The sequence below is a fragment of the Sturnira hondurensis genome, unplaced genomic scaffold, assembly GCF_014824575.4.
Source record: "Sturnira hondurensis isolate 20B ecotype Veracruz unplaced genomic scaffold, ASM1482457v3 Scaffold0019433, whole genome shotgun sequence".
Taxonomy (NCBI): Eukaryota; Metazoa; Chordata; class Mammalia; order Chiroptera; family Phyllostomidae; genus Sturnira; species Sturnira hondurensis.
In genome coordinates this window covers 753,894-774,091 of record NW_028092064.1, presented here as the reverse complement: position 1 = coordinate 774,091, position 20,198 = coordinate 753,894, and the positions used below count along the sequence as shown (strand labels likewise).

The window sequence follows — 20,198 nt, the reverse complement described above, 5'->3', positions numbered from 1 at the left end:
TACATTGTATGGCCTCTGATATCTCTAGGACCTCATCTCCTGCTGCCCTCCCTGACTTTCACTGTACCCCAGCCCCACTGGGCATGCACCTCCTCAGGGCCTTTGCACTGGCTGTTTCTTGTGTGTAGATTGATCTTCCCCAGACAGCCTGGGGCCAGCTCCGTTTCCTCCTTGAGGTCTTTGTTCAAATACTATCACAGTGAGCTCTTACTGAAAACTTGCAGCCTATCCTTCACCCTCCCAGCATGCCACACAGTGTAGGGTGGAAAATTCACAAAGGTAGAGACTTGTCTGTTTTGTTGCCTGGCACATAGTAAATAGTACGTATTTGTTGAAAATGAATGAAGGCTTAACCTTATGTTAAGCTGAAATGACTCTGTTCCCACAGTAAAAAAGCCAGTGTCGGAGAGTTACTGCTCACAGGACCCAGGGGCAAAGGAAGACTTAGGAGGTGTCAGTTAATAGAAAATAGCTGAACAGAGCCTTAAACCCGAGAAGGACCCAACTGGAAAGGTTCCCTCTGACCATCAGAGTAGAACGCACACACTTGTCCTGCATTTCGTTCTTTCCGAGGCCAGGGAGCCTTGCCTGCTCTTACGTTCTGGAATTTGTTTGCCTGTGAAACTGGGTTCCTGTGCAGTTTTCAGATTCCACTCATTTCTCTCTCACCATGCGCCTTGATGGGCAGAAGCTTCCGTTGTATTCTCAAGTCACTTGTGTCGTTGTTCGAAACACCTCACGGTCTTTCTCTGGAACCATGGTGAGCAGAATGTCTGATAGCACACCACCCAAGGACAGACCATGGTTTGGCTGATCCGGGTGAAGCCTCCTTTCCTCATTCCCAGAGTCCTCTGTGCTGCTGTTCAACACTGGAGGGACACTGCGGCGCAGGCCCGCGACTCCGCTCGTTACTGTCACGCCTTAGCCGTCTGAGCGCCCATCACTGTTAGCATTCACATTACTCTTCCTTTGTTCTCCCCTCTCGGTGTTCTCCTCACTGTGTCAGGTGGTTTATTTCCTGTTTTCCGTAACAGAGTGTGTCTTCCCTGCACTTGGTCTCTTTAGCTTATGTAATGTGTTTTTATTAACATCAAATTGGTCCTTTTACATGTCTGCATGTGGTGTGACTGTTTCTTCTCAGAAATTAAGGAGCTGCGATGGGTTCTTTTAGTTTTGGTTTTCCCCTCTGCTACCAGCATACTGATCTCAGTGCTGGGATGACAGTTCTGAGTTCCCAGGCCTCTGGCTGCCTGTTGGGCATCTCGGTTCCCCCTCTTCCCCATGAATGTCCTGCAGGTCCGAGCTCCTCGCTCTCCTCCCTGGTTTGAATAAGAGCGTTCCCCTTGTGTCACGTGGCCTGAACCTGGTCTGATTCTTCCAAACATTTAAAGCCCGTGGGTGGTTCTCTTGGGCACCGGCCGTACACTCAGGAGTAGCTGGGGCTTTGAGATTGACCAGGTCAGTTGTGGGGCTGCAGGCACACGCCCAGGATAGAGATGGACACCCAACTTATATCTCCTCCACGTCCATTCTTGAGTTCTCAGTAAGCTTCTCTTACGCATTTCTGAACACCCTTCATTACCAGCTCCAGACTGATTCCAGTGGTCTTCTGGGCATGAAGTACAGAGGCAACTTCCAAGCCCCACATTATTCCCTTTGCCAGCAGATTAATGAGGGCAGCCTAGTTAGGGGGGGGGGGAGGAGGCGTGTGTCTGCATATCCTCTCTCCGTCTCCTCCAGGCATCTCCCCTCAGATGGAGGTCACCTGTGCGCCTGCCCCCACAAGCGCGGTGTCCTCCATAGGCAACACGAACGGAGAGGAGGTGGGACCATCTGTCTACCTGGAAAGGCTAAAAATCCTCCGACAGCGATGTGGTCTGGACAACACCAAGGTACTGCTCCTTCCCGCCCACGTGGGCTGAGCCAACCCAGAGGAGCGGCCCAGTCTCAGTAAATGTTGTTCCAGGGCCCCTCCAGACCTTCCACAGTGTTTCTCCTTCTCTCGACAGCAGGATGACCGGCCTCCGCTGACCTCTCTGCTCTCCAAACCAGCCGTCCCTGCCGTCGCCTCCTCCACAGACATGCTGCACAGCAAACTCTCCCAGCTCCGGGAGTCCCGGGAGCAGCACCAGCACTTGGACCTGGATCCTCACCAGACTCACCCTTCAGGGACCTCGACCACGGCCTCGTCCACGGCTAACATCGATGACTTGAAAAAGAGACTGGAGAGAATAAAGAGCAGTCGCAAATGAAGCCGCCCCCTCCTGGCCCCCGCAGCTTTAGTTTACTAAACTAGAGTCCTCATAGTTTACAGGGGCCTTGGTGGGCCTGGCGCACACGAACTGGTCGTTCGCATCCACCGCGGATCTGGGGAGGAGTCACGGCACAAGGGTTTGTACATACTCTGCTGCTCCATCAGCGCCCGCCCCTCTAGGAGACCGTCTGCGTGTTAGCTTAGTGTACAGACTTGTAAACAGCTGCCCTCCGCTCAGCTCAGACTAGTTTCCGTGCCCTTTTCTTTTTACTTGCTCATTTGTAAAGTTGTCTTAATCTTTCCTACCTTTTAACTATTAGAACCCCTTTAATGATAGTCTTCCTTTGAGTTTGTGAGCTCTTCTCCTTATAGCCCTGAAGGGTCACTGTATTCTGTATGAATGCATGGCATGATACAACTAATTTAAGAGTCTTTTATAAATAAAGTTTGCATTAACTATACCTGTCTCCCAAGATACTCCATGTCTGGGAGTGTTGGGAACTTTCCTGTCTCCTGTTCTAGGGACCAGCTGGGTACTCAGCCAGTCAGAAAGATTAAAGCTGCTTGCCCTCAGAGCCCCGCCCTGTCTCGGCTCAGACTCGGCATCCTCTTCACCGTTTGGGCACAGAAGGGACTTGCCTTCCCTGCACAGCTCCTGAGGGGCAGAGAAATCTCCCTCTTCCCTGTTCTGAGGTTGGGCCATGGCTTCCGTCCCACCATCACTGTGGTTCCAAGGAGCTTGTGGGCGTCCTGCCTCGTTGCTGCCCAAATGCACAGGATTGTTCTAGGGCCAGGGGGGCGGCAGTGGTTCTCACACTGCGACTGTTCAGGTCGCTAGACTAAAAGAGCGCGGGGGAGCCCCTGGGCTTCCTGCCTGGTGACCGGAGTCTCCCTGAGTCGCACCACAGTTGCTGCCCGAAGCTCACTGGGAGCGAAGCCCCCAAAGGCAGCGGAGGAGTCACCGCTGGAGTGAACGCAGCGGGCCTCCCTCCAGAGGCGGAAACACTGGGCGGTTCTGGGAGGTTCTGGATTCAGATGGCAGACGTCCGGGCCCATCATCAAGTCAAGGAAGTTTTCTAGACTACCTTTTGTTCAAGAAATGAAAGGCTGATGGGAAATGAGTTCTTTCTTGATTCCAGTCATGATTTTCAGGTGGCCCCCACGCCACCTGCAGTGCAACGTGCCTCCCTCCCGTCGGATGGCAACTCGGGGAATAGGCGGTCCCTGAGGGGAAGGTGGAGGCGGAGTCTGCGCCGCGGGAGAAGACGTTTGGAGAGCGGCTGTGCTGGGGTCTGGACTTCGCTAACTTAACCCTGAAGAGCGAAGTGCTGAGCTCACAGTGCCCACAGATCAGCTGCGTCACGAGGGAGGCGATCATCTGGTGAGGGGCACGCCCTTGCTCAGAAAGCAGATCTGGGTGTGATCATTCTTAGTCCCCTCCCTGCTCTATCGAAGCTCCGGGCTGCGAAGACCTGCAAGCTCACGGAATGCCTAGTTTTTACACGGTTTTCTGGCCAACCCAGATTGAGAGAAAGGGCAGGGAACTCTGTTCCCTGACGTACTAAAAATGGGAAGGGGGAAAAATGGGGAGCAAAGGTACCTACCTTAAGTCCCTTCACGCTTCCCCTCCAAGCTCAGGGATGACCCTGCTCAACACAGTCCTCCAGGCAGTCACCAACTGATTGGCATTTCACACCAGGTGAAACCCACTGTCACCCACACCTGTTGGGTGCTGTAGTGACCAGTTCCCCAAGTAACATACACGCACCCAGTCCAGCAGGAATGGCAGTATGTACAGACAGGTCAAGTGAGCTGAAAACATACAAGGATATAAGTGACCCAAATAACAAGGGAAACGGAATGCTTAAGAATATGTCTCCCTTCTCATCCAAGAGTGGTACCAGCTCCTGAGAGGCCCGTGAACAGACCTGGGAGCTTGGAGGCTCGCATTCACTTTTATTGAGAACTGCAGTTTTAGGAACAAACCACAAAAATAATTCTTCGCTTGGATTGGTTTCTGTGATCTTACAGTGAGGAGCCCAGAATGGGAGTGGCCCCCTAACTTCCAGACTGTTCGATGACCTTCCGTATCCACTTCTTCAGGCGGAACACGTGTGTGTAGAAGCCATATTTTCCATCCCTGTCACAGCCTTCACCCCACGAGACGATGCCCATTTGATACCAACGGTTGTTAAAGGGGCTCTGAGGAAAAAACACGGGGTTTCCAATGGTCAAGTCCAGGGTAGTGGCAGCATTAGCCTATCAGGCAACTGTTTCTGAACTTGGGTCCCTCCTGACACACCCACCAGCACATCCACCCCCAGCTCCTGGTCTTTAGAGAAGCTAGCTTACCTTCATGACAAACGGTCCCCCACTGTCACCTTCACAAGCATCCCCTCGTTTCCCCTCATTGGGCTTGTAACCTGGAGAGAGAACAGCAGTACTCAGGAGCACGGCTCACACTCCAGCCCCTTCAGGAGACACACTGGGAAGTGTTCACGTGACCCCTTCTAGTCTCCCTCAACTCTCCTCACTTCCCTGCCCCCACACCAATTCTTTTGCAAATCTTGTCAGCTNACACACCCACCAGCACATCCACCCCCAGCTCCTGGTCTTTAGAGAAGCTAGCTTACCTTCATGACAAACGGTCCCCCACTGTCACCTTCACAAGCATCCCCTCGTTTCCCCTCATTGGGCTTGTAACCTGGAGAGAGAACAGCAGTACTCAGGAGCAGGGCTCACACTCCAGCCCCTTCAGGAGACACACTGGGAAGTGTTCACGTGACCCCTTCTAGTCTCGCTCAACTCTCCTCACTTCCCTGCCCCCACACCAATTCTTTTGCAAATCTTGTCAGCTCTCTCCTCAACCTAGGTCCCATATCCAGCCACTTCCACCACTTCTACCCCTGGTCACACCACATGCACTTCCACCTGGAACTAATGCTGCTTTTGCGCACCTCCAACCAATTCTGCATCCAATGGGCAGAAAGGCTTAAGTATCTTAGGGTTACAGGTAGCTGAGAACATGGTGGGTGCCTTTGTCCAAACTCCCCACATAGCCTCCACAAACAATGCAGAATGTGAACGAGAAAGCTACACAAAAAAACCACACCTTCAGTATACCTAGAATATGGAGAACACCCAAACTTAAATCAACCTGACATCTAATTGTACACCTAATCTTAAAACTTATGTGCAGATAGGAATAAGAAAATATCTACTTAAGATTTTTTTAAAAAATCAAATGCAATTTAAATATAAACCCAATTGAAATGTAAACCCTTGTAAATAACCCCAAATCTACAAAGTGAATAGATGAAAGCTAAAGAGATCCATCCAAAGATACTATAGGGAAATAAAAAATAAGAAAAAACCCTCAGCTAACAAAAATTCTCTCCCAAAACACAGCCATTAAACAGAAGAACACTGAAACCGAATTAAATTTCCTCAAGCAAAGTTTTGCAACGTGACAAGACATCTTGACTCAGAAATTCAAAAATGTAAAATAAATGGGCAGAACAGTAAGAAGAAATGCAAACCAAAAAGTGCTTGAAATGGAATTCAGGCCAAAGAAGCAATCTGAGTCCCTCAGGAAGAATAACAAAACGATGAAAAAGAACTAATATCTACAAATATCCAGCAAAATGTCACAGAAATGCAAGAAGACCAAACGCACAGACAAGGTCCCTGGGCACCTGCCACACTGACCTGACCTGAAGCTCTCTGCTCTACGGTGTGCCCTGGTAAAGCTGTTCAACTACAGGGACAGGGAAACCCTCGAGGCCTCCAGGCAAAACAACCGAACGCTTTACCAGGTCCAAACAGTTCCACTGACATCGGACTTTTCAAAACCAACACACAAAGCCAGCAATAATCAAGATATATTTTCCACTTCCTGGCTGGTGTATCTCAGTGGATTGAGCATGGGCCTGCGAACCAAAGTATCGCGGTTCGATTCCCAGTCAGGGCACATGCCTGGGTTGCAGGCCAGTTCCTAGCAGGGGACACACAAGAGGCAACCATACATTGATATTTCTCTCCTTCTCTCCTTCCCTTCCCCTCTAAAGATAAATAAATAAAATCTTAAAAAATATATATATATATTTTCCAAAAATCCAAGGAAGGAAAATGTGGCCATGGATTCCATGTGCTCCCAAACGGACTGTTGGGTGTCCGGGCAACAGAAAAACAATGTATAAGAACTCAGGAAATCCTAACTCAAAACCCTTCTTGAAGAACCAACTAGCAGACAAGCTTCATCCAACTGAGACGAACGCTTCAGCAAAAAACTGACTTCTGACAAGTGGAAAAAATGTAGCTAAAAATGAGAGGAGAAAAGGGAAAGTAAACTCACTGACTGTTCAGAGCTAATAGGGCAGGTGAACAGTGAAAAGATTACAGAAGAAAAGGAACTAAGGACGTTCCAGAAAGGTGTAGAACAAAAACGTAACCTTCCTAAACAAATATATTTTTTAAAAGAAAAGATCATATAAGGAAAAACATAGCAAGTGAAACATAATACATGTAAATATTATAAAATAATGAGTTAATACTCATTCAGTCATATATATATGTAAATGGGCTTAACTTATTACAAAACAAAAAGTTTTTAACTTGACTCAAAGCAAGACTCAACTATGCTGTATCTATATATAGACATATATCTATCTATAGGCATATAGATATATAGATATATATAACAGACAGTGATCCATAAAGGCTAAAATTAAAGAGATGAGCAAAGGTATATAAGACCAGTGGAAATAAAAACAGAGCAGGGATAGAAAATTGAAATAGCCCTGGCTGGTGTAGCTCAGTGGATTGAGCGTGGGCCTGCGACCCACACGATCGCGGTTCAATTCCCAGTCAGGGCACATGCCTGGGTTGCAGGCCAGTTCCCAGTGGGGGACTCACGAGAGGTGACCATACATTGATATTTCTCTCCTTCCCTTCCCCTCTAAAGATAAATAAATAAAATCTTTAAAAAAAAGAAAATTGAAAATAAAGAAGGACACATTTAAAGCTAAAAGCCATGATTACAATGGATAAATAAGTTATGATTATCTGTATCAAATAACAGCAATCATATTTATAAAGTTAAACACAAACTATAAGCAATGCAAGGAGACACAAATACATTAATAATAGAGTTTAACACACCAAACTCAGTACAAAACAGAGCAAGTGAACTGAAAAGAAATAAGGATATAAATGCTGTAAATAACAAGTGACAAGGTGCAATTATGACTATATACTAAATGACATGCATAAGTGATCACACCCACATACCTCAAACACCTATGTACCATTCACAGAAATTAATCCAACAGCTGTCTCAAAAAAAATCAGTTCCAGCCCTGGCTGGTGTAGCTCAGTGGATTGAGCGCAGGCCTGTGAACCACATGATCCCGGTTCGATTCCCAGTTAGGGCACATGCCTGGGTTGTAGGCCAGTTCCCAGTTCCCGGCTCCTGGCAGGGGACACATGAGAGGCAACCATACATTGATATTTCTCTCTCTCCTTCCCTTCTCCTCTGAGATAAATAAATAAAATCTTTAAAAAAAAATCAGTTCCATAAAGTAGAAATATTACAAACAATACTCTCAGATTGTAATGCACCAAAACTCAAAATCATTAACAAAATCAAAATACAAAAGACCCCTCCCATCTGGGAATTTATAAGCCACCTATTAAACAACTCTTGGGTGAAAGAGAAACACAAACTAAAATTATAGAATTTCTAAAAAAATTGCCTTGGCTGGTGCGGTTCATTGGATCGAATGCCAGCCTGCAAACTGAAAGGTCACAAGTTCGATTACTAGGCACAGCATATGCCTGGGTTGCGGGCCAGGTCCCCAGTTGGGGGTGTGAGAGAGACAACCAATCCCCATTTCTCTCCCTCTCTCCTTCATTTCCCCTTCTCTAAAAATAAATATTTCTTAAAAAGTAATTAATTAATTAACCAAAGTGTCCGCTCAAAAGGTTAGAAAGAGAACAAAGTAAACCCCGAAAAAGCATAAGAAAATTTTTGAAAAGGTAAAAGCAAAAATTAAGGAGATAGAAAATTGAAAAATAAGCCTAATTAATATGCCAAATTCCTAAGTAGCTTTTGTTTATTTTTGACACCACTAGCTAATTTACTCAAGAGAAATATAAATATATGAAGTAAGGTGACAAGGAGAAAAAGTCCCAGTACACCCCCTCAGGACGGAAAGGTACCAGAGAGACCTGGACAAGTGGGGACACCATTTCTTGTCCTTGGATAAGATGATTCAACACCAGAAATATGCCGGTTCTTCCTAAATTAATTTCTAAATTTAACATAATCCAAATAAAAAATATCGACAGTCCTTTTTACAAAGCTAGATGAGGTCATGCCAAAGCTCACATGGAAAAACAAATAAGCAAGAACTTCCAGGAAACTTCTGGAAGAGAAAAGCTACGAGAGACAAGCCCCACCAGATGCTAAAGCATTACTCCACAGACTCTGTAATTAAAACGAGCCCAGGCTTTATTGTAATGAACAACAGACCAGGAGAACCGAATAGAGCGTCTTCGAATAGAAACAGTCTGAAGTGCACACAGAAATCCAGTGTGTGGCAAAGGCGATCTCAAAGATGGAATTTTTAATAAATGGTGTGGCAGGCTGGTGAACCATCTGGGAAAAGATCAATTCGATCCACACCTTGCTTCACACACAAGCGCCAAGTCCAAGTAACTCAGGGACCTGAGTGTGGAACAATGACACCACGCGCCGGAAGGCAGCATGGGATTTTCTGCACCACCTGCGCACAAGGAAGGGTTTTCTGACTCTGTTACTACATGACTACATAAAAGTTTTTACGTGAGTGACACAAGTTATAAAGATTAAAAAATCAACCTAGTGGGAGAAAATATTTGCAACACATATCACAAATAAAGGCCTACTGTCACTAACAGGTGAAGAAATCTCTCTTTTTTTTAAGATTTTATTTTAGAGAGGGGGAAGGAAGGGAGAAAGAGAGGGAGACAAACATCAGTATGTGGTTGCCTCTCATGTGGCGCCCAGTGGGGACCTGGCCTGCAACCCAGGCATGTGCCCTGACTGGGAATCAAACCGGCGACCCTTTGGTTCACAGGCCAGTACTCAATCTACTGAGCCACACCAGCCAGGGATAGATGAAGGACTCTTAAAAATTGATGGGAAAAGGAGACAAATAGGCCAAAAACTTGAAGCAATAACTCACAAAAAATGATATAAAAATGGCCACTAAGCACATGAAAAGATGTCCAAGCGGAAATGATCTAAAGGCCCACGTACAGGAAATAACTGAATAAACTATGGGTCCATCCACATAATGGGGCATAAAAAATGTTTTTAATAGCCACACTAAAGAGTAAGGAAAAACTGTGTAACCAATATGGAGTGAATGTCCAGACTGCATAAAGTGAAAAAAAGAAAAGCAAAGTACAGGAGAATATAGTATGCTGCCCTATGTACAAGAAAAGGAAGTAAGAAAATACATGTGTGTCTGATTATTTGTGCAAAGGGGACACCGGCAGAACAAACCGTGAACTACTAACACAGGCTAGCTACCAGGCCCGGGCGGGGGCGGAAAGGATGGTGTGGGAACAGGGTAGGAGGGAAGGGGAGTGCCAGTTCTCTGGGTACCTGTTTCAAGATGTCTGAGTTTTACAACTATTTGAATACTCCAGAAGTAAACAAATAGGAACCACAAAGATGGGAGGGGCCCCGAATCAAACACAACTTTAAATAACCCAGAGGTGGGGTGGGGCCAGGGGTGGGAGGCAACTAGCCCAGGTCACTTTTGAACACAGTAGGTCAATTGCATGTCCTCAGGCCAAGGACAGGAAGGCTGAACTCCAGATAGCAGGACTGGTTGTCCCGGCTATAGAGGAGTTACTTCTGAAACTGTGTATTCTGGTATCCATCAAATAACTAAATACATGGAGAATGGGAGTCAGCTTTCTCACTGTCAACCAAGAGTTATAAGTGTACAAAGGAGAAAGTAACCCTATTGGATGGCTAGGAGAGGCTTCGGTCTGAATTCACGATTTTAGACAAACAGACAGAAAAAATAGGTACAGATGTTGGTGTGTATAACACACATTTCTAGTGCTTCCAGCGGAGAGGGCCTAGACACCCTGACACTGCAGTAGCGACGCACTCACCCACCCCCCCACTCCCAGATCCTGGCTTCTAAACACCACTGTCCACCAGGAGGAAAGTCGGGTGGACTGGGAACGTCTTGTTGTGCCAAAAGTAAGAAAGCACCCAGACAATGACAGGGACAGCCCCTAAAGTCCCAGATGCCAGGTTGCAGTGACTCCCCCCTGCCATTCCAGGGATAATCTGAACATCAAAATAAAGAATAACGGTAACAAGTTATGACCCCTTAAAGGGCCCATGAGGCCACACTGATACAATGAAAGAAGCGGTCTTCCCTACCATGGAAAAATAACTAATAAACGCAGAAATGACAGAATCACAAAAGCACCATTCAGCTGCCATTATACTCGGGAGAACAATTTGATGAGAAACAGGATAACAGTGTCAAAGTTTCTGCCCATAAGATCCTTACTAATTGTAAAGGGGAAAGCAGAACTTGACAGTGAGAAACCTGGCAGAGGCAGACACCACCTTCACCCAGAGGTCAGAGTCAAGCTTGCCAACTGTGATACGTAAGGATACCGCTCGCGCGCCTGCTGATGGGACGTGCTGAAGACTCAACGTCATAGAGCCTGAGTCCCATCGTAAGGAAACAGCCAGGCCCAGTGGAGGGCCAACCTGCAGATTCACCGGCCTGTACTTACCAAACACGTCAAGGTCATGGAAGACAAAGATTTACAATAAATACAGTGGCAATCCTGCATTGGATCCCGGATAAGAAACACCTTTTTTGTCTTTCACTATAAGACAATAAGATGTTCACAAGTAGGACAGTGGAAAACATTTGAATAGCATCTGCAGACAGACAACGGCTTTGTGTCATTATGAATTTTCCGATGCAGTGACTACTCTGTGGTCCTGTAAGACAGCACCCCTGTGGCTTTGGAGACATTCAGCCCGAGAGGTGCAAAGGCCCCCTGTGTACAGCCCCCCGCCCCCAACAGCGTGTGTGCACAGACACCACACGGAGCAGAGGTGCAGGGTCTCACTGATGGTGTACGGGAGTTCTTTGTATTATTTTTGCAACTTTTATGTGAGTCTGAAATTACACTAAAATGTAAACGAAATTTTTTACTTAAGTTAGGCCATTTATTCACCTGTCCCAAGCCCTCCAACCCCTGCTTATCTCAGTAAAAGCCAGAGTCCTTCCAGGCTCTAAGGACAGTGGCCGCCTCTGCCTGCCCTCCTTCCTGGGTTTACTGCTGAACTCAGCCCTCAGGCCTCCCTGCTGCTCCTCAGTCACACGGAGCACGCCTCCCGCTCAGGGCCTCTGCACCTGCTGTCCCCTCAGCCTGCAGCGCATGCCCCCAGACTGACTCACCCGTCAGTTCTCCCAGCCTCTGCTCAGACATCACCTCCGAGACGGCTTCTCCAGCCTTCTACAGTCACTGTGCATGGAGGGTCACCGGACCCCATCTCTCTCACCCTGACTTTCCTCTGCCTCATTTCTCTTCCCACCAGGGACTGTTCCTTTGGGTCTGTTTCTGGACACGCGCTCCCTCTAGGAAGGAAGCTCTCTCAAGACACAGGCAGGGGTGTTTGGGTCCTTGCTGTGCGCCCTGGACCACCGCGTGGGTCACTGGGGGCGCTCGGGAGGTATTTGCTGAAGGCCTGAGCAAATGAATGGCTTTTTCTCCCTGCCCCGACCCACCTGAGCAGCCAGGTAGCCTCTGGCTGCCCCCTGCGCTCACATGTGCTGACAATATACCCAGGGCCTGGAACCACACCCAACACTCTATACACTTCCTGAACCCTCACGCAACCTTCTGAAATAGAGGCTTTTATCTCCATTTTATAGAGAAAGAAACTGAGCGCCCAACAGGTTAAACAGCTTTGCCCAAATTCATGTGGCTTGTTAGTGGCTGGAGCCAGGACCTGACCAGGTCTGTGCTCTTAAGACGTCTCCATTCCGTGCCCCCACCCCCATCCCCCGCCCCCTGCCATACCGACCGACCGAGGCCCTGCTGCTCCCTCCCGCTGGGCCACCCCAGGGACTTGCCAGCACAGAACATGTTGTCGGTGACGTGGATGCGGGTGGAGGCCTTGCAGACCGGACGCTCCACGATGGGCACGTTGACCACCTGCAGGACGCTGGGCTGCACCTCGGTGACACTGGCTTTCCACACCTCCCTCAGGTTGCCCCAGCCAGTCACCCGCCCTTTGTATCCAGCCTGGAGCAGCCTTTGGGGAAGGGAGATGGACCTGGTGAGAACTCACTGCTCCAGGAGCCTCTGGCCCCAACACCCTCTCTCAGAAACCAGAACCTCCCTCAGACAGCTGGTTCTGGGCCTCCCTCTGAACCAGCGCAGAAACTGAGGCCTGGGAAAGGGAAGGGTGGCCTCGAGGCAGGCAGGCAGGCAGGCCCGGAACCCAGCCCAGACTCCTCGACTAAGGCCACCCCACCCCTCTGGCCGCCCTACCTGACAGCTGTCTGCTTGTCAGGCAGGCACACGGGATGGATGTGGTCGCTGAAGACGATGGGCTTCCTGAGCTTCAACAGGGCGATGTCACGGTCCAGGGTGTCCCTCCAGTTGTACCTGGGGTGGACGTAGATCTTTTCGAGCATGGAGATCTTTTCTATGCCTCGCTCGTACCTGCGCAGATCCCAGCGGAGAAAGGGAGAAGCCATAAGCCACTCAGTAAAAGACAGTGGTTCCCTGAGAAAGGAAACTGCTTGCCCTCGGATCTGGGAGCCAGGGGGACCAGTGGGCCATTAACAAGGTGACACTTGGCAGCTCCCTGGTAGCTTCTTCTTGGCCTAGCACAGGACTTTGTTGTCAAACAGCCTGGGCAGACAGGGGAGGGAAGCGGCGGCTGCTCTGGTCCAAAGAGCCTCTTTTCAGAAGTCACCCTTGGGCTGTGCCCTGGGGCCTGCAGGGGAGCTAAGGGCAGGCTGGGATGTGCTCTCTGCAAAGTCCTAGTTTCTCCAACTCCGGCTCCAAGCCTAGATCAGGACGTGGCCACCTGGACGCTGCAGCAGAGGATGCTGGGTTTCCCGCTGAGAGAGACGTGCAGTCGTGGCTCACGCCCCCAGAGCAGGGGAGCCCCTCCAGCCTGGTCTCAGGAGGGCTAAGACCCCCGCCAGACTCCCCTGGGCCCCCGGTTCTGTACCTGGTGCGGGAATGCTTGCCAATGCGCACCAGAAGGTCATCCTTAGTGAAGTTCTTGTCCCAAGGTGGGTACAGGATACAGTGGGCAGCAGTGAGGACCCAGCGGTCGCTGATGAGGCTGGCTCCGCACAACAGCTCCTGGGGATTCTTCCGGAAAAGCATCACCTGCCTGGGAGGGAGAACAGGAAGCGTTAGAGCTGAGGAGCTGCCCCTCCACCAGCCCTGGAAGCAGAAAGTCCTATTTTTTAAAAAGAACTAACTGGACAGAACTGCCTGCTGGACCCAGATTCCAGCTTGACCTGGCCACTTTGGGGACTCGGGCTTCCTGCTTTTGCACCCCTCCCCAGCTTCTTCCAGTCCAGAGTTGCACTGCTTAGCCCACCTCTGGGGTCAAGTTCTGCTGTGGACTTGACCCCAGTCCTACTGACCCCAGAGCTGTCCATTACCAGTGCCACTTTAAACTCCCTGAGCCTCAGCCATGCCTTCTGCATGTGAGGAGCAATAAACCCAACCTCAAAAGGCTGCTGTGAGGCTCCAGGAGGTGCTGGTACTGGGTTCTCGCTACCGCTACCAGTGAGCCTATGCCTGTGAGGGGAGAGAAGTCCCCTGGGGGTCGTGGGGGTGGGGTGGGGGGTGGGGCTGGGCTCCAGCCAGAGGAAGGGAGCTGGGGCCAGGGACGCACCAGGGCGCCAGGCCCATCTCCGCGTCCCAGCCGTGCACGATGCGCCCGTCGATGTAGGACTCCAGAAGCTCCCCCTCGGTTTTGTCCTCCAGCGACTTCTGCTCGAACAGGGGCCGCAGCCCACAGTCTGAAGAGCGGGGCGGGCGGGTGGGCGGTGAGGGGTGTGGCAGAGCGCAGGGCCTGCCCCGCGGCCCCGCACCCACCCGCCCGGCCCCGCACCTCACCTGCCTCCCCAGTGCCGAAGGTCTTCTCGTTGAAGAAGGTCTGGAACTCTTCGTCAGTGGTGCGTCCCTGGACGGCCACGTTCGAGTCTTCATCTGGCCCATCGCCTGTCACCTCTTCCACCGGCTCCTCTGCAGGGACCCGGGCACCAGTTGGGACATGACCTGGCTGCCCCTTGCCCATGCCCTAGACCTCCCCCGAGCTCCCCCACTCAGGGCCTCGGAGACAGTTGAGGTACAGCAGGGGTATGAAACTCATTTTCATCCAGCGCCACATCAGCCTCGAGGTTGCCTTCAAAGGGCCGAATGTAATTTTAGGACTGTATAAATGTAACTGCTCCTTAACAGTTAAGCGAGAGCTGTGCTCTGCCGAGGGATAGAAAAAAGGTGGAGGGCTAGACTGGGCCTGCAGGCCTTGTGTTTGCCACCTGTAAGGTAGAGGTTAGGAGTGCAATTGGCCCCTGGGTTACTAGGCAACTTAACCTCAGGGCCTCACTGTTCTCAGCTGTGAAATGGGGATAGGTGAAATGGGTAATGGAAGGCTGTAATGAGCACGCACGCACGTGGTAACCCTTGGATTAGGGAAGGCTGGTTCCCTGTTCCCTCCAGGCTCTGTTGCCTGGCCCAGGCCCGCAGCCCTGGCCTCTCACCGCAGTAGTCCAGGTCGCAGTACTCGAAGTTGGCTGGCCTCCCACTGACGTAGCACCAGGCGCCCTCCTCGTCCTCATCTGGGTTCCGACAGAAGTTCTCCACCAGTGGCACAGCTGGGCTGAAGTCCTGGTTGCTGCTCAGGGCCTTGGCCTGCTTGCTGGCCCAGTCCAGGCATTGGGACCCATGCATGGTCACCGCCAGGCGACCCTGGTAATGTCGGCCACGCTCAGGGACACACTGGTCTGCTGGAGATGGCAGCTTCACTGAGGAGCCTCCTGGGCGTGTGATCAGCTCTGCTGTGAAGCCTGCTGTGCCTGGTCGGGGAGGAGGCAAAGGAGCAGAGGAGGTGGGGCCACACGCAGAGCCAGGCCAGGGGACCTGAGTCCCTGCCTTGCAGCCTTCTCCCCACCTGACCTCAGGTAACCCTGTCTGAGCTTCTGATTGCTTGCCTATGGAAGGGGTCAGTGATGCTGTTCTTTTGGGCGTGTTGAGAGGTTTCAGCAGAATGAACGCCACTGATGTCTGGTGCCTCATAAACCATTTCAGGCTGTCTGTAATCTATTGGTAGTGACTGCCTGGAGTTTTTAAAGAAGGATTCTGTTTTCACAGGGGCGCAGAGGGAAATATAAGGGGATGATGAAGGCTCTCCATGCCAGGCAGCAGGTCAGTTCTCAGCATGCTTTCTCCACCTGTTGACCTTGACCCTGTGGTTCCTCTGGCCAGTGGGCTGTGGGCAGAAGCGACGGCCAGTTCTAAGCCCAGGCCTGGAGACACATCTTGTACTTCTGCTCATCGGCTTGTGCGCCAGCCATCACCATGGGAAGGCGGTGCCTGGCAGCCTCAGCGCCAGGGCTGAGCAGCCTGAACCCAGGCCGCACAGGAGCCACCCACCGAGCCCAGGTTCCATCATGGCCCCACAGACAGGTGAGCAGCGCCACCCCAGCCAAGAAGAACTAAATGCTTATAGGTGTGTGCCCCTGAGCTTTTGTGGCTGTTTGTGATTTTGCAGGTTTTGCAGCGTTATTGTGGCTATAGCTGAGACGCATCATGGGAAATAATAATGACAGAATCTTGCAAGACTGGACTGGACAAGGCTTGCTCTGTGGTGTCCAGAGAAGGGCACATGGACGGACATGATTAGGAAGGGCTTCCGGGAGGGGGGAGTGCCTTGAGCAGCAGGGAAGATGTATCTGGGATGAGCCACAGCCTGGAGCAGAAGGCAGTAAAGCTGGGTGGGCGGGAGGGAGGAGACTGGAAGCCAACTCTCTCTGGTCTTGACTTCTCTGACCAACAGGCCCAAATATGTGGCAAATGACCAACCCCCCTCGAAGGCAGACACGGTCTTGGTTCCTGTCCCCGGCCGCCAGGCCCCATGGAGACCCCTGGGCGGCAGCCCGACCACTCACCACAGACAGGGACGCTGCACTCCTCCCTTCGCACCGTGGGGTCCGACGTGTAGCACCAGGGCCCAGTGCTGCTGCCATCTGGGTTGCGGCAGAAATTCTCCTGCAGGTCGGCTTCAGGGTGGGTGGTGACGTTGACTCTGGAAAAGGAGATCGCTCAGTGGGAGGCTGTGCCCAGGCACCCCCGGCACCCAGGTCTCCTTGCTCCGCCATTCTCAGCCCGCTGGCAGACAGGCCTGCCTGTCACTCACTCAGGCTTATGTGGGTAACGACTCCTCCACAGCTGGCACTCGATGCCGGACCGGGTCATGCTCTGGTTCCCTCGGTAGTTCATACCCAGACCTTCCGCACAGTTACCTACAGAGACCCCAGTCTGGTTTCCGCATCCTGGGGATTTGTCCTCCCTTTCTCTTAGCAAAGCTCTGTCTGTCCATCTACTGCAAGGTCCCTCCGGCTCATGACCCTTAACCTGAACTTACTCCGCCCCTTCTCTGCACTCGGCAGTTCTCCAGTCCAGTCAACAGTAGTCAGCGAATATCTGCTGAGTGCCCACTCTGTAACGACCCACTGATGGGCCTGTGCCAGGACACAGGGATGAACAGGACAGTCCTGGACCAGGCAGGCCCCTGCCGTCCCAGGGCTATGCTGAGGGGCTTTGCATGGCCAACGGGATGAACAAGTGAACAGGCCTCACCCGGCCCTGGTCTACCTGTCTTGTCACCTTAGCTCCTCATGCCCCGGGGCCTTTGCACATGACATTTTCTTTGCCTTGGCGTGCTGTCTTATTTGTTTATCAGCACATCCCACAAATCCAGGTAAAACTCTGCTTCTCCTCGGGGCCTGTCCCTGATTCTGTCGGCAAAGTGAAGGCTCCTCCTTCTGGCATTCTCAGGACCTTTCCAGCAACCACTCTGATGTCTAGTGTTTTCGTTTCCCTCTGAAGCTGTGGGCTCCCTGATTTTCTTCCAACCCACCCCCTGACTTAGTGCCGGCCGCACAGCAGGGTCTTAGCGAAATGTCTGTTGAATAAATTATTTAACAAATGAAAGCATGCCCAGTAATGAAAGAGTTCCATGTTATGAAGCCGGTAGTCACACTGACAGCGTATTCACAAGGCTCGGCAAGGCACTTAAGCCAGTCTTTGAGGGCGAGGGAGGTTTTCAGTAGGTAGTAATGGCTGCTCCAGGGAAAGACAAAAACGTAAGCAAGGGCCCAAAAGCCAAACCATCGGGGCACAGCTCAGGAAGCTCAGGTGGAGGTCTGGGTGCGTGGTTGGTGCGAGGGGAAGTGAGGCCAGAAGGGGAAGTGAAGGCTAGAACCTGCAAAGTTTGCCAGGCTCAGAAGCCGCTGCTTTACTGTGGAAGCGAAGGGGAGCCAGTCAAGGTTTTGGAGAATGAGTGTGACGCCATCAGAGCTCTGCCCTGGGGACAGGGGGAAGCCGTGCATGGGCAGGAGCCGGGATGGCAGTGAGACCTTAAACATTAATTCATCATCCACTCGCTCGTTTGTTCCTCCGGCATGAGCTGTCTTATCAGCTGCCAGGCACAGAGCCGGGTGCAAAGATACGTCGCTGAGCGCAGGAACAGAAAGGCAGCGTCAGGTGTTAGGAGCTGCCACCGCTGGGCCACCCGTACTCGGCCCTTCTTCCAGGCTGTCCCCGCGTAGCCTGTGCCCACACCCCATGCCAGTTTCTCACCTTCCAGACATTCACCAAGCTTTTCTCGAGATGTCTTCACCGACTCACAAGCTGGAAAAGACCCAGAAACAACCTTGGGATTAGAGTAGGGAAGGGATGGGCTCGAGTAAAGGGTGGGACAACATCCAGAAACAGAGCGATGGACAGATGGATGGATGGATGGATGGAAGGAAGGAGAGAGGCAGGAGTGGGGGTGGCTGAGTGATGGGCCAGATTCTCTGACGTACAGCATCTCTGCCTGGCGTCCCCGGGGACTCCCTCCCTCACTGAAACAGGCCCTTCCCAGTGCTCACCTGTGTACTTGGCCCAGAACACATCCTGAAAAACAAGGGCTGAATGTGAGGCTGTGGCTGCCCCTGCTGTGTTTTGTGTCTTAGTAATGCCATGTCTTCTCCCTATACCTTCCTGTCCCCTTTGCCCCGGGTGCACAAAGGCGGGCTCTGGGAGGTCAGTGCGAGAGTTCCCTGCTTCTGTTTCCCAAAGCTCAAGCCCTCTGAGGAGAAAGGTATTTGTGGAGAGGGGGGCTCCTACACCCCCAGGGGAGACTACAAGGGATTCCCCTGGGTGGGTAGACTAGAGAGGAGGGGGTGTGGGTCCCTGGCAGGGGGCCCAGCAGAGCCCCAAGGAAGGAAAAGGCTGTAAGGGCTCCCAGCCTCTCCAGAGCCCCACACCCGAGGGTGGCACAGAGTTAGCAGAGAAGCTGAAGCTGAGAGGCGATGGGGGCCCGGGGCTCCAGAGATCCCCAAATAGTCCTATGTCTGAAAACGGAGAGGCCCCTCTGATGTCCTGGAGCCTCCGCAGGCCCTAGGACCAGGCATGAGGGCCTCCAGGAAGAGGCGTCACCCGTTTGGCAGCCCAGGGCAACGGGGTCCCGAGACAGACAGACCAGGTTAAGTTGCCAGCAGAGAGTAGTGGTGCTCCCTGCCCCTGTCACTGGGGCCCCAGAGCCCCCATGGAGGGACGTCGTGCTCACCGTGGCAGCGACGGACTCCAGGGCTTCGAAGGCCTCCTCGTGGCTGCACTGCTCCTCCAGGCACTCCCGCTCCAGGTTGCCCCTGCGCAACTCCTCCATGAAGCCACGGTTGGCCCGGCGGACCCGCTGGAGCAGTGACAGCGCTCGCTGAGGGGCCAGGAACACTGCAGCAGGAGGGGCGTGGGACAGTGGCCTGAAGAAGCCCGCCCCTCCTGTCACTGGTCACCCCCTGCCTACTCCCCATGTTGCAAGAGAGAAGCAGTCACCCTCCGCCCAGGCCTGCGCGAGACTCCCCCTCTCAGCTGAGGCCTCCCTGGAGGCCGGCTCTGGGTTCTCTGTGGAGCAAGGAGACCCCAGCCCATGGGCCCCTCCCCCATCCTGCCAGCCTGTCCCAGCTTCCGGGACCCCCTTACCATGCTGGCTGTGCACAAGGCTAAACAGGGCGACCACTGCCAGGCAGCCAGGTTGCCACAGCCCTCGGGCGCGCGCCATAGTGTGTGGGCTCTGGGGACTCTGCACGCTCATTCTGACCCTCTAGGTTAATGTTAAACCAGAGTGAAGAAATCAGCTGAGAGGTCAGCGGGTCAGGGCCATGAGGACAAGTGAATAGATAGTCCACCCCCACCATCAGGGGGCACAGGTTCTCCTGGGACCAGGGATGGGTGGTCCAGGAGGCAGCCACAGAGGAAACATCAAGGTAACCACCACCATCCAGCTCCTCCTTCCCTGAGACAGAGGCCATGTTGGGCCAGCAGGGTCACAAGGTCTGCCCGAGGCTCTTTCCAATCCTAACACATGGTGATGGTTGCTTTAATCTGTGTGCCTCGGTTTCCTCATCTGTACAATGGAAATAGTACTTTGATGTGGGGGCTGAAGCAGCTTATGAATGTAAGTGAGTGGGTGTGTGGATGTAAACCGGTGGGAGGTCTGTGCAGTCAGAGCACACAGACAAGGGCGTGGAGAGATGAGTGCGGCCCGCCTTGCCAGGGACACACTGGGGGCAGGGAGGCCGGCACTGCCCCAGCTTCTTGGCCTCCG

The 20,198-nt window shown here is 52.0% G+C and overlaps 2 protein-coding genes across 5 annotated transcripts in view; one reads left to right on the top strand and one right to left on the bottom strand.

Annotated features, from left to right (window-relative positions):
• CKAP5 (cytoskeleton associated protein 5) overlaps positions 1 to 2,715 on the top strand; it is a 94,091-nt gene extending 91,376 nt beyond the window's left edge. For 3 of the 4 annotated variants that reach the window (XM_037028016.1, XM_037028014.1, XM_037028015.1), the window contains 2 exons: positions 1,741 to 1,892; positions 2,010 to 2,715. In XM_037028016.1, coding sequence (XP_036883911.1) covers positions 1,741 to 1,892; positions 2,010 to 2,252 — 395 coding nt within the window. In that variant the 3' untranslated portion in view covers positions 2,253 to 2,715. The remainder of the gene's footprint in view (positions 1 to 1,740; positions 1,893 to 2,009) is intronic. The other variant, XM_037028017.1, reaches the window with a different exon arrangement.
• A 1,475-nt stretch (positions 2,716 to 4,190) lies between these two features.
• F2 (coagulation factor II, thrombin) lies at positions 4,191 to 19,692 on the bottom strand. Its single transcript, XM_037028013.1, has 14 exons — positions 19,574 to 19,692; positions 19,161 to 19,324; positions 18,481 to 18,505; positions 18,188 to 18,238; positions 16,743 to 16,848; positions 16,495 to 16,631; positions 15,088 to 15,402; positions 14,441 to 14,569; positions 14,217 to 14,343; positions 13,536 to 13,703; positions 12,845 to 13,018; positions 12,424 to 12,605; positions 4,888 to 4,958; positions 4,191 to 4,456 (listed from the first exon to the last, which is right to left on the bottom strand). The coding sequence occupies exons 1-14, from the start codon at positions 19,683 to 19,685 to the stop codon at positions 4,313 to 4,315; spliced, it is 1,905 nt and encodes a 634-aa protein (XP_036883908.1). The 5' UTR covers positions 19,686 to 19,692; the 3' UTR covers positions 4,191 to 4,312.
• Between the last annotated feature and the right edge of the window lie 506 nt (positions 19,693 to 20,198).